General features: G+C 49.7%; 1 protein-coding gene across 1 annotated transcript in view; it reads right to left on the minus strand.

Annotated features, from left to right (window-relative positions):
- Positions 1-728: 728 nt before the first annotated feature.
- THBS4 (thrombospondin 4) overlaps positions 729-13,789 on the minus strand; it is a 49,975-nt gene continuing 36,914 nt past the window's right edge. The window contains exons 12-22 of the mRNA XM_032628969.1: positions 13,156-13,263; positions 12,690-12,849; positions 11,263-11,381; positions 10,142-10,194; positions 7,423-7,616; positions 5,870-6,048; positions 5,181-5,229; positions 4,891-5,087; positions 4,095-4,267; positions 1,503-1,642; positions 729-949 (exon numbers count right to left, since the gene is read on the minus strand). Of these exons, the coding sequence (XP_032484860.1) occupies positions 888-949; positions 1,503-1,642; positions 4,095-4,267; positions 4,891-5,087; positions 5,181-5,229; positions 5,870-6,048; positions 7,423-7,616; positions 10,142-10,194; positions 11,263-11,381; positions 12,690-12,849; positions 13,156-13,263 (1,434 nt within the window). The 3' untranslated portion in view covers positions 729-887. The remainder of the gene's footprint in view (positions 950-1,502; positions 1,643-4,094; positions 4,268-4,890; positions 5,088-5,180; positions 5,230-5,869; positions 6,049-7,422; positions 7,617-10,141; positions 10,195-11,262; positions 11,382-12,689; positions 12,850-13,155; positions 13,264-13,789) is intronic.

Here is a 13,789-nt window from a genome sequence, read left to right on the forward strand (position 1 = left end):
TACTGCCCAGCAATATTCCTTGAAACAAAAATCTAAGGGAACTTATAAAAATTTGCCTGGATCTTTGCTTAACAAATGGAATGGGAGAAAGGCTAGTGCAAAAATCAGGCAAGTTTCTGTCCCGTACACACAGCGAGGCTGCTGATACCACCGCAGATAGAGTGTATGTTGTGAGCAGCTTTCTGAGTTGTAGGAGGGCTTCTATGATCCATATACGCTATTGTCCTTATTACTTAAGAGGCATTCGTGCAGCCAGCCAGCCAAAAATTTACTGGATATCTACTCCATGTCGGGCACTCAGATTATACAGATTGTAGTTAAGACATGGTCCTTTATTCTCAATTAGCTGATATTCCACTAGAGGGAGCCAAATATATAAATAAGCACAATAACCGTGTTGAAAGTGCTGGCATAGAAGTCTGGGCAGAAGGCGTGTGTGTGAGGTGGGGAGGGTAACAGAAGGAAGTGGACAAATCTGCCCCAGGATGGGTCAGGAAAAGTCTTCATAGGAAAAGTGTCCCTCAGCAGTGTTTCTGAGGCTTCTTACCCAGAATAAGGAGGCTGCTGAGGTGAGCACGGAACTGTGAGGCTTGTGTGAAGCTAACTGGAGAGACGGAAGATGAGACCTCTGGCCTGAGCCTTTTGACTGTTGCACGTGGACACCACAGAGAACGGCACACACATCATCAAAGCCTGAGCCCCGTGCAAGTGATATCTGGGTAACACAGTTTTTAGAAATTCTCTTCTTTATTGCTACATTCATATAAAAAGTTTGGTATATTTGGGTGGGCAAAAGAAAGCCACAGTGTATATAAAGAAAGTTGTAGGAGGTTAAAAAAGATGTGGTTTCAGTGTCTGGAAAAGCAGTCACGGATTGTTTCTTTGGTTTAGTTATCCAGGCGATCGAAATTCTGGGTTTGAAATTCTTGGAAGTCCTCTGGGATGGTGTCTGCAAAGGAGAACAGGCACAGAGGGATTAGGAAGGCTCTCTCCAGCCCGCATCCTGGTGCATCTCACGCTGGGAGGCATCCTGTAGGGGTTGCTGTCAGCCCACCCAGCAGGCCCTCAAAGACACCACTTCACGCCACACCCGCGGCAGCCATTTTCTACCGCCGGCTGCTTTGCAAATTGTTGGCTTAAAGCCCAGGAATGCTCATTCACAGGCCTCAAGAAAATTTGCACGCAGAATGGATTTTTTGAGTTTATGATTATGTGTGAGCTGTATGAAAATGAAGGGTGCCTGTCAATTAAACCTGCCTGAATCTCTCACTGAACCCACGTCCTAAGCCAAGCAGTTTAATTCTCTGGGGCTCAATTTCCTCATCTATCAAATAGGAAAAATGAGATCTACCTCTTACTTGGATGACACAGGGATTCTCAGGTTTCGGGAATATGTGGCATGAGCTTGTGGCTCCTGGAAGGGATGTGTGCTATACAAGAGGGTGGTATTCTTTGATTTTTTTATAGTAGTAATAGCATGCAGTGACAAGAATGTACGTTACCATTGCAGCGATATTTGAGGTTGGACCAAATGATGTTCTCCTGGGAGAAGCAGAACACGCCGAGCCGGCCTCCACGCATGGTGGTGTCTATGGTGACCCCCGAGTCAGCCACCAACTCGGAGCCTTCATAAAACTGCACCCTGAGGACAACACAGCCAGAGCGGGTCTCCATGAGCGGGTCTCCAACCAAGGTTGGTGGAAGCGCCTGTCATGAGACCTAGGGGTCCCACTTCTTATCCACCTGCGTCTTTGCTGTTTCATACTCCACTTTTCACAGACCTGGATCGTGCTCCCGTGTTCCCCTTTCCCTACGAGACCGGAAGCTCCATGAGGTCAGGGACCACCTGTCCACGTCTCCCCTCTTCCGTCTCTCCAAAGGCCTAGCACGATGCTGGGCACCGAGTTCAACTCGCTGGGTACTCGCTGATGAGTTAAAGAGAAATCACAATACGCCTCAGGACCAAGAGGCTTTGTGACTTCACTGTCCAGTGAGTTACCTTGTCCAGACCTCATGCTTGAAAACCACTGCTTTTCTCTAGGTCGAACTGATAACACTTGGTGGAATCCCAGAGCAATGATTCTCCTCGGGAGGGACGGCACTCCCTAAGCAGGGTTTGAGACATTTGTGGGAGCATTTTGAGCTGTCACTGTGGCATTTAGTGACAGAGGCCAGGGGTGCTGGGTGGCTCACACGGCCCTGGAGAGAAAAATCAAAACTTGTCCTGCATCCAGACACTTTTGGGGTGCTCCTCCAGACCCTTGGGTAGGTGAAGAGACTGTCATCTGGGCTTAGAACCTAACTCTCTCACTTGTGAACATCAAGTAGTTTTTGCACTGGTATTGACTGATTTTCCAGGGTAAATTGAAAACCTGTGTACAGTCGACCCTGAAACAACATAGGCTTGAACTGCATGTGTCCACTTATATGTGGATTTTTCCCAAATACTACTTTACTATGTGATCTCCAGGTGGTTGACTCTGCAGATACTGAGCCGCTGATACAGAAGGCCGACTATGGGACTGGAGCATCTGCAGATCTTTATCCCTGGCGGGGTCCTGGAACTGATCCCCTGAATTGCTCAAAGGTCAGCTGTACTTCGTCTTGTTTAACAATTAAGCTGTTTACTATTTACTTATTTTATTGGCGTATAGTTGACTTACAATGTTGTGTTACTTTCTGCTGTCCAGCAAAGTGAATCAGTTATACATATACATATATCCACTGTTTTAGATTCTATTCCCACATGGGCCATTACAGAATATTGAGTTCCCTGTGCTATACAGTAGGTCCTTATTAGTTATGCATTTTATATACAGTAGTGTGTATATGTCAATCCCAACCTCCTAATTTATCCTAATTTTTCCCTTCCCTGCCCCCCCGTAACCATAGATTGTTTTCTACATGTGACTCTACTTCTGTTTTGTGAATCAGTTCATTTGTACCTTTTAGGTTCCACATGTAAGCGATGTCGTACAATATTTGTCCTTCTCTGTAGCTGTTCACCATTTTAGAAAGTCACATTACCACTGTTGTGTCTACAACACACCAATCTGTAGTAGGACATCGTCTCTGCCGTGATTCTAGGCACAGGTGGCAGTGTCTGTCTCATTTTGTGTTGGCTGTGGTTGTGTCCAAGTATTTACACGATTTTGTTATAAATTATTATTTCTCTATTAGGGATCAGATTGACTCTTTAAAATAATATGTGCAGGTAGGTTATATTTTCTATGATTTTATTTTGGGACACAGAGGGGGCATCTCAAAATATGTCATAAAAAAGGGGCATTAAGCTTAATAGGGCTGAGAACATGGTCATCTTACTGTGAGACAGATTACATTTGATGTAATGTCTCAAAGAAGGACAAAATATGAACTAGCCCTCATGATTCGCTTTTTTCCACTCAGCAGCTTCCTTGCTCCCAGTCAGCAGAAAGCAATCAGCACCCTTCCTAAAAGTGCTACATAAGCTGGCATGGGTGTTGATCTGTAAGTTTGAGGAATGAGAGAGAAAAGTACACCGACTAAATTTCAAAGATGTAGTGCTAAGGCATCCTAGCTTCTGAGAACAGTTGTTTTTTAAATAGTCCTACAGGGAAATAAGGGAGATTACATCGGCTCACATGAGGGCCAGTTCATGCCGAGGGTGGGACACGCCATCACTGTGTCAGGCACTGGGGAGACCAAGATAAAATGACATGGGTGCTGCCCTCGTGGAGTTTATCAGACCGTGAGGGACTCGCTGCAGCGTGAAATGTTGGTGGGTAAGTGATGATAGAGGGACCACATGGGGATGCGGATGGGAGAGTCAGTACACGTCTCACCTCACACGGGTCAGCATGGCAGAGGGGAATCCCCGTTCTGGTGCCCCGGTACCAAGGCCTCCCCCACAGAAGGTCCTTCTACTGCCAGTTTGGCCCTACCATCCAGGCAGTCAGTCTGAGCCAGGTGTCGTCCTCCCACCTCTTTTCTGGGAGCCTGAGGTCCCAGCGTGTCCTCGGGGACCCTCGGCTCAGGGAAGCGGAGGCTCTGTGATGCAGAAGGAGGATGCGCTTTACTTCAAGTGCACGGTGAGGAGGGGGCGCTGCACCTACCTGATGTAGCCCACCTGGGGCCGGTGCTGCAGGAACCAGCGGTAGGACACCTTGTCCTTCCAGCCCACGTTCCTGGAGTCCTTCCACAGCAGCCTGACCTGGTCGCTGGTGTCCCCGGTATGCCACAGGGAGTTGCGGAGATGCTCCCCCGGACCCGTCTTAGACTTAACGGCCTGGACGACACGAGTGAGGTCTTAGAACACACAGACCGCCCTTCCCGCACCCTCCATCCCTGGGGTGGTGACGGGGTGGGAATTCACGGTTACAATCTGGTGGCTTTGGATCTGGACACAAAGCATAAACACTTAAGTGCCATTTCTACTGCGATGCTCCCCCCAGCCTTTCAGTAAGCCGCACTGGCCAGTATTCCACTAACCCAGCCCATGTTTTTCCTGCTGAAAATCCATTGCTCCCCACATTTGGCCAGTGAGGGCTCTGAAGTGTGCCTTTCCTCCCAGCAGGAGTAACAGAGGTAGCCTCCTAGCCCTCCTGTACAAAGCTGGCCCCATCGAGGAGACACAATACCAGTTTCCAAAAGAGTGTGCCTGAAGCTGCACCTCCAAATCCTCCCCACCTCTTGGGCCCCTACTGGGGCTGACATTCTCACCATCAGTCACCCAGAGGGAAGCATGTAGCTTGTACGCAGGAGTGAAGGCAAGGTCCTGGATGGGCTCCAGTGTTCCCTAACTTGAATGCTGGCACGAATGCATCAATTCCTTAGATGGATAAATGCCATATGGGAGAACACAGAATTTAAAAGGTGGGTGAAGGGCCCAGAGGAAAGGGAGATGAGTACCTTGAGCTGAATGCCAGGTTCTGCAACAGCTCGGAACGGGGTGGCCTGCCAGTACGTCTGCTCTGTCTGCTTCCACATGACCACATAGAAGCTGGAACTGTCTTGGTAACCAAAGATAAAGCCAGCATAGTCATCGTCCGTCTGGGTGTTGACGTGGAAGGTCCCTTCGAAGTCCACTCCATTAAAAGCCGTGTACCCTGTAAAGATCAAAATAGATGAGAAAAACAGACAAGCCACACCAGCTTGAAAGAGTGAATTCTGTACCAGTGGTGATGAGGCCCTGGACGTACCCACTGCCAGGCCTGGATCGCTGTTCATGGTCTGCACGATCTCCATGCCCTGCCGAGAGAGTTGAAGGGGTTAAGATTAACCTTGGAGCGGGTAGAATAATCTCAGAGAAGCCCAGAACCTCAGACCTCCATGTAAAGATTTCATTATCTGAGGAACTGCTCTACCTTGTTGTGTGCTCAAAGAAAGCGTACCCTTAGAAAAAAAAACAAAAAACCCTCAAAGCTAAGTAGAAATAGTTTTGCTAAAACTGTCACTTAGGCTGAGTCAATAAACAATTAGGGAACATATGCTTCTAATGAATGTGACCTCCTGGGTGACACTGGAAAACCTACGAAGCCTCTCTGTGCCTGTCTTCTTCAGGTCCACGGGGAGGAGGACACACCGGAGCATCTACTGCGGAGATTAGAAGCATGGCTCTAGGGTCAGACTGCCTCGGTCCCAAGTCCAGCAATCTTAGCTGCTTAACTGCAGTGCTACCATGAGTAATCATTCAAGCTTTGTAACACTTGAGCTCATCTGTAAAACGAGGCTAACGAAAGAGCTCTGTCACAGGGCTGTTGAGAGGAACAAACACGACGTGGAACAGTACCTGGCTGGAGGTCGGCACCCTCAAAATTTACCCAACTACTCTCAGAAGGGCCTGTGTTGAGAGGCAACGCTGAGCCGGTGCCAACCGCATGACCCTCACCTTGTTCAGGACCACCCAATTGGGATCGATCTGGGCGTCCCCTTCAGGGTCCAGGACCACCGTCTGATAGGCCCTGAAGTCGGTCAGGGTGACCTCTGCGTTCTCCGGGCACACGTCGATCCGATCGATGACCTGGTCGTGGTCGAAGTCTGTCTCGCAGATGTCCCCCACGCCGTCGCCTGCGGGGGTGGAGGAGGAGGGGATCAGTTCAGTAATGCCTACTACCCTCAAGCCACCCGCTCCGTGACAGAGGGGGGCTGGGCAAGGAGCAGAGAGAGCCCAAGACCCAGCTCCACGTGGAGCGAGGAGTCCTGGAATCAGCCGTGTCTGAGCCGGCCCCGTGGTCCTCATGGTGGGTTGGTGAACCCCACTGCAGGTGAGTGAACCCCACTGCAGGTGATCAAAAGGACTTCCTAGGGACAGAGTGGAGGGCAACTGTCCAAAGATGACCTGACAAGGGACTTCCCTGGTGGTCCCGTGGTTCAGACTACATCTTCCAATGCAGGGCGTGCGGGTTCGATCCCTGGTTGGGGAGCTAGGATCCCACATGCCTCGCAGCCAAAAAACCAAAATAAAAAACAGAAGCAATATTGTAACAAATTCAATAAAGACTTTAAAAATGGTCCACATCAAAAAAAAAAAAAAACCTTAAAAAAAAAAGTACACTTCAATGTTGACCTGACAGGAAACCCTGGCTGTCCTCTAGGACAGGGGTTTCACCAACTGGTGGATTTTTTTTTTTTTTTTTTTTTTTTTTGCGGTACGCGGGCCTCCCACTGTTGTGGCCTCTCCCGTTGCGGAGCACAGGCTCCGATGCACAGGCTCAGCGGCCATGGCTCACGGGCCCAGCCGCTCCGCGGCATGTGGGATCTTCCCGGACCGGGGCACGAACCCGTGTCCCCTGCATCGGCAGGCGGACTCTCAACCACCGCGCCACCAGGGAAGCCCCAACTGGTGGATCTTAAGCCTGACCTTCCAAAAGCAAATGTCTACAGTACTTTCTGGACTATGATGCATAAAAAGCAGGGAAATTATGGTCACCAAAATCTAAGAAGAATTTACAGTGATCCTTAGGCTGAATATAGCTCAGTGTCTTTTGTCCAGCCGACAGCTGGTATTAAAATTTGAATGTGCATACTGGGATGGGCATGCCCTCACCAACACACCACCGTGTGTCCTCACCCCTCTGCTGTCTCATTTCTGGCTCTGTGCATACCTTTCCTTAACAGCTTGGCCCCTGCTGGCATCAGGCATCACGCAGCGCTGCGGTGCCCTCCCCTCCATCCCGCTCCTGCCCTGTGACTCTGGTGAAAGGCACGAGCAAGATGGTGAATCAGCTCTCCAAGCCCCAAACAGCACGTGGCTGCTTCCCTGCCCCGTGTGGTCTCCTCCTCGGGCTGCGCGGAAGCAGCTCTTATCTGACAGTTGGAGACTGGTGTCTAGCAGATGTCTACTGTCCACACAAGCTGTGGCTGCTCAGAGAAGCTGGGGCCCTGGCAGAGGTGGGCCACCCTGTGCCTGGCTGAAGGGAGCCCGGGGCTGAGCCCACTTACTGTTGCTGTCCTCCTGGGCAGGGTTGGGGACCAGCCGGCAGTTGTCTGGTCCAGGGGGCACCAGGTCTGGGATGCCGTCATTGTCGTCATCGTCATCACACTCGTCACCAATTCCATCCTTATCAGTGTCCAGCTGGGCACTGTTTATGACAGTGGGGCAGTTGTCTGTACTGTCCTGGTGCCCGTCTCCATCACTGTGGGAGAAGGGAGAGGGGGTTTGCGTCCCAGTTCAGCAGAGGACGCGAAGAGTCCAGTTCTCAGGAGGGAGAGTTTGGGTTTGGGGTCTTAACCAGGCTTGGTCTTTTATCACCCCCACAGGTCCTTAGATGACGCTGCCTTATGGGCCTCAGAGATCATTTCCCACTTCTCCAACCTGTTGAAACAAGTAGATCATTTTCTATTCAAAATAAGGGCCTATTTCTGTGATTTGGTGACCAGATGCTCCTTTCAGTCCCCGGGCACGACTGTGACCCCCGACAGAGAAAGTGGGAGGGGAACAAAGTGAGGGGCAGTGGACTCACTGCCCGCTGTGAGTCCTGGCTCAGCTGCGTACCAGCATCGGGCCCCGGACGTGACACTTACCCCTCTACGGCTCAGCATCCTCCCCTGTACCATGGGAATAATAACAGCCCACCTCACAGGGTTGTTAGAAGATTGAATGATTAAGTGATTAGAATTTTGCATGTTACGTTTTAATATAAGAAAAACACTTCTAAGTGCCTGGCTCTTGGGAAGCCCTAAGGTGTTTCCTTTTCTGTGACTCTTCACCATGCCCGGCCAGGAAGCCTGAGAAGCGTCAGACGGGAATGCACAGGGAGAAGGGCAGGAACAGCAGGGCCGCCCTTCCCAAGAACTGAGCACGTAGGCCGGGCTCACGCACTTCTCAGAACCCTCGTTCTCTGCCCACCTGACATTCCTTCTTTCCAGGCCTAACGGCCACCTGAGGATGAGTCTGCCCTGTCCCCAGGCTTCCCTGAGTTGATGGAGGCCTCCCACGGCTACCCTGGATTTGAGCAGGTACTCCTTTCACGGGCGCCACCCACAGCTCGTCCTGGACCAGCAACTGCCCCATGCTGTCCACAGTGGGACAAGGAAGGGAAGCCAGGGGCCAGTCCTTGCCCTTCAGGCCAATGCTTCCCAGATGGGTCCCAGAGAAAGTGAGGTCAACCCTGACAGGCAGAAGGTGACACAACTCCAACAGTGGAATTCCTGGGCATGTGGCAGGGCTGCTTTCCAAATCATAAGATTGAGCTATTTCCATTAGCAGCCATTCCATATAGCCCTGAACATTTTTATGCAAAACCAAGCAGTTTCTGTCCTCAAGTTTGTGGGAATTAAAATGTAGTGGAATGAGTTATTTTAGGCAGAAAATCTAGAGGCTGGTGGGACAGGCTATTTTAGAAATCACTTAGATGGCACCGAGAGCACAGGATGACCTACAACAGGGAACATTCTTGATGTACATTATTGAGGGACGTTGTCAGGGTACCAGTCGCATCTTCCCCTCAAAAACGGAGACATCCTATGTCAAACTGTCTCCAACTTGCCTCTCCTTTCCTCATGCTGTGATAACACTAATACCTCAGTTACCATTTTCTGCAGCTCATCTGAGGGCCAGCACTGTCGGTAGGAGCTTTACCTACATTATCTTTCTTTTTTACCATCACTTGGCATTTAATTCTCTCTACTTTGCAGATGAAGAAATTGAGACTCAGAGACTGAGAAGTCTGTTGACGTTCACTTAGCTGACATGTACTGTGCATCAAGGACACGGAGCACAAGGACTTGACAGGAGCTGTCCTTGAGCAAGGTTGGGCTTGGGAGCTGCTGCCTGCAGGGAAGCCTCGGAGAAGAGGTTGAGAAGGGCAGCTGTGTTTCTTCCTGCTTTGCCTTTTAGACTCCTTTCCCTCTCTCACCCCTGTCCTGCTGCCCCTATGATTCCCTACAGAGAGGAAAGGGTTTAGAGTCTTGGACGGCAGGTACCTCTAGGGCAGAGCTGGCCATGCCTACATTTTTGATGTTCCTATAGCATCTGATCCAGCCCTGTGTCTTAACGTAGGACTCCATCCATGTGGGGCTAGAAGGGCTGACAACATTCATTTGCATAGAACAACTCCACCCAAATAAAGAAAACTGAAAGAAAAAATTCCAAGGACAATGAAATAACAGTGATTCCCTCAGCACACTGACAGCTCTCTATTTTGGGATGATGATGAAGCTTTCCTGAGCTGAAAGAATACAACAGCAAAAGGGCTAACGTCTATGCAACAGAAACTGTAATATGTCCTTTCCATAAATTAACTCAACTTTCACAATAGTCCTAAGAGCTACGTTCCATTTCCATCCCCATTTCACAGATGAGAAAATGGAGGCACAGAGAGATGAGGTAACTTGCCTAAGGTAAGCTGATGTGTAAGTGGAGGAGCTGGGATTTATATCTAGCTGTGTCGCTCCAGAGCCCAGCTCTAAAGCATGATGCTACACCGCCTCTCCTGTGATAGAGTCTCAGTTGCCTGAGTGCCTAGTGGCCCCTCCTGGTACCGTCAAGTCCCCCATTCATGGAGGTGCAGTGACCCTGACCAAAGACAGGGCTATTGTCCCTCCAGCAACTCAATCTGCCCAGAGAGATCCCAAAGCATGGTAGCAACGGAGAGCTCTGAAAGAGAAAACTTTCTCTGGAATTTTCATCAGCCCTGTGCAGCTGGGAAACACGCCATACCTGTCCTGATTGGTGTCACAGGAGTCCCCAACCAGATCGTTATCCACATCAGACTGCAAAGAGAACAAAACGTGTTATTTACCCCTGGGCCTGCACAGAATGTTCCAGAGAAGGCAGACCCAGCCCATCATCACTGGATCTCAGGAATTATTTTTCTGGAATTGGGGTGGTGCAAACTGCAAAAGGACAACACCATATTGGTGTAGGCACAATGCTGAATTTTCAAAAAAGCCTTCCAAAATATCAAGCTCCAAGGATGGGCTGCCTACACACCAGATGAGCTGATTGGAGAAGGGCGCTGGGGCAGCATGGTGGCAGGTGGAGACGTGGCACTCTGGCACGGGTCGGAAGGGAGCCAGCCACAGGCACGGGGACAAGGCAAACAGATTTTGCTTTGCTTCTGCATTTTGGAATTGAGCCAGAATGGGAGTGAGTCAGAGGGCAATAATGACGCCCCTCTCTCAGGGCTTTAAAAATAAGTGACACATCACATCCAATTATCCAGACAGGAAGGAGGAGAGAGAAGGGAAACAGCACATCGCTGACTGATCCCAATCTGAAATGTCCATACATAGGCTGTTGTTGGGATCTGGGGATGAAAGGGACATGGGGCTCCCAATGGTTAACTGCCACATTGCATTTTCCTTTCAGCAAAAAAACCCAACTTGTTTTGGGCATCATTAAACTATTACTGGGACTTCCCCAGTGGTCCAGCATGTGCTCCCAATGCAGGGAGCCCGGGTTCGATCCCTGGTCAGGGAACTAGATCCTGCATGCTGCAACTAAAGATCCCGCACACAGCAACGAAGAGCCCACGTGCTGCAACTAAGACCCAGTGCAGCCAAATAAATTTTAGGAAACCCCAAAAACTCCTATTCCTAACCTCACAGGGACTTCACAGCCTGTGAGATTAGTCCAGAAGGCCTCAGATCTCCTGTAATGTTCTCCCCATCACCTCCAGGCTTAAGTATACAATTTCACCACCTCTGCTGTTAGGTATAAGACAACAGCAAAGAACCGGCCTGGCGGGCTTGGCTGGGTTCCTCCAGACACGTGTCTTACATGAGTCTCTGCACTGGGCAGTTCAGCCTAGAGTTTGGATGCCCCTGGATCCTACTAACCTGGTTAGGGTTGCTGACATCAGGACAGCTGTCACAGGCATCCCCCACGCCATCACCATCTTTGTCCTGTTGATCACGGTTGGGAACTTTCTGGCAGTTGTCCAGGATGTTTTTTATTCCTATGAGAAAGGAGTGCTTCCCTGAGTCAGGTGAACATCACAGAAAGGTCCGGAGCACAGACTTCCAGGTGCTGTAGAGATCAGGCCAGCACATGGCACACAGTAGGTAATGTCTGCCTGGGCCATCCTCAGAGAGCCATACCTTTTCCAGCAGTTACCTGGAGGTAATGTCAAAGGATGGATTCTGGGAGACTTAAAAGAAGAATGACCGAAGGCATTTATCCACTGAGTTAGAATCTGTTGAAGGTATCAAGGGCTATCACTGCAACCAGATGAGGGGGTCATGAGGGCTAGGTGGGCCGACCCTGGAGAGGGAGGACCTCACGGGTGTGTGAGCTATGACAAGGGCCCCGGGGCTCAGGCAGTGGTGTGCTGGAGTCAGGCCAGTCATACCCATTTCTCCCCAGCTTCCCGTTCAGTCATGTCATCTCCTCTTGGTACCTTAGAACCAGTGATGGTGGGAGTGGTATTTACATAATGGAAACTGGCAAATGCTACAACTCGGGGCGTTTTTTGTTTGTTTCGCTGAGCTGGTTTACCATCAGTCAGGCTTATAGAAGGTGGGATCGTGTTTTAGAGACATGTGAATAGTCTGGAGTGTGGGGTGTGTGTTGGTTAGTGGTGGGTGTAGTGTATTTCTAAAAGGAAATTCCTTCAATGTCCTGTGTTGTGATGTGTTTTTCAGAAACCATCGGATCCAGCCTATACTTTGATGATAGTCACCTATATGTTACGGAAGCTATACAGGAACAAACGTCCTCCCTCACGGCCTGTGGGGCTCCAGAGTTGTGCTCCAGAGGTGCTATTCACACAGACCACAATACGAGGCCCCTTCAGTGGACCCTGGAGCTGGGTGATGTAGCCGCCCTGCCTGACAGCTCTTCCCAGGCTCCTGGGAAATGCCTGAGTCTCTGCAGGAGGAGCCTGACCCAGGGCTGCAGCCCATGACACTGCTCAGCCCCTCTACCTCAATCCTCCACTTCCAGGACCCTTATGCATGAGAAGGATGGTGGGGAGGGAGGAAAGCTGCAGTCTGGGAAGACAGATGCCCTACACAGTCACATCCCTGACAAGACACTGCTCGAAGGGATTCCTACAGTTTCTGGCAATGATGTAGAGTTCCCAGAACACCAGGGTTCTTCTTCCACGGAAACAAGTGGGCCTTGGGGCCGCCAGGCACAGGCCATGTGGAACCCCCGGGAGTGGAAAGGCCCTCAGAGTCAGTCATTCTATTCCTGCTCCTAAGAGAGAACAAGGGGAAAAAGGACAAATGAGTCCCAAGTAAAAGACTAAGCAAGACACACCCACCATCTCCATCCATGTCGTCATCGCAGGCATCTCCTTTTCCATCCCCGTCAGTGTCCTTCTGGTCATTATTTAGGACATTCCGGCAGTTATCACAGGCATCCCCAAACATATCTTTGTCACTGTTCCTCTGGTCCACATTGTGAGTCAGGACACAGTTGTCCTAAAGGATCAAAAGACCGACATTAACTCTGACTTTTAGTGAATCCCCACTGTGTGCCTGGTCCTGCGGTGGACGCCAGCCAACCTTCCCCCGACTGGCATGAGATGTCGCAACTCAGGAGGCCCAAGTTCATCAGTTTTATAAACATTTCAGAATCTTAGAATAAAAAACTGCAGTGCCATGGGAACGCAGGCATGGAAACAGACAGTCGGGATGATTAATATAAATAGTTGACTTCACGGCCTTTCTTCCACCATCCCTGGTACGTGGCAATTCATAGGCCCTCCCAGCAAAGCAGGTACCTGCCTGCTCATTCAGGATCCCATCTCCATCAGCATCCTCGTCACAAGCATCTCCAAGGCCATCTCCGTCTGCATCCTCTTGGCCGGAATTCGGCACATACTTGCAGTTGTCCTAAGTTGGAGAAACACAGCTCAGAGACACATCTACATTTGTATTTTTTCAGCTTTACTGAGGTATAACTGACAAATAAAATTGCAAGACATTTAAAGTGTATAATGTGACGATTTGATATACGTTGATATTGTGAAGGGATCCCCCCATTGAGTTAATTAACATATGCATCACCTCACATGTTTATCTCCCCATTTTTCTGGCTGAGAACATTTAAGTTCTACACTCTTAGCAAATTTCAACTATACAGTACAGTGTTATCAACTATAGTCACCCTGTTATACATTAGATCCTCAGATCTTATTCACCTCATGGCAGAAAGTTTGCACCCTTTCATCAACTTCTCCCCATTTCCCCCATCCCCATCTCCATCTGTCTTAAGTCAAAAACTATTTCTGCCTGTACCTGTCTGGCTTTTTTTTTTTAAAATAAATTTATTTATTTTGGGCTGCGTCGGGTCTTCATTGCTGCGCGCTTTCTCTAGTTGCGGTGAGCGGGGGCTACTCTTTGTTGCGGAGTAGGGCTC

This window comes from Phocoena sinus, chromosome 3, assembly GCF_008692025.1.
Source record: "Phocoena sinus isolate mPhoSin1 chromosome 3, mPhoSin1.pri, whole genome shotgun sequence".
Taxonomy (NCBI): domain Eukaryota; kingdom Metazoa; phylum Chordata; class Mammalia; order Artiodactyla; family Phocoenidae; genus Phocoena; species Phocoena sinus.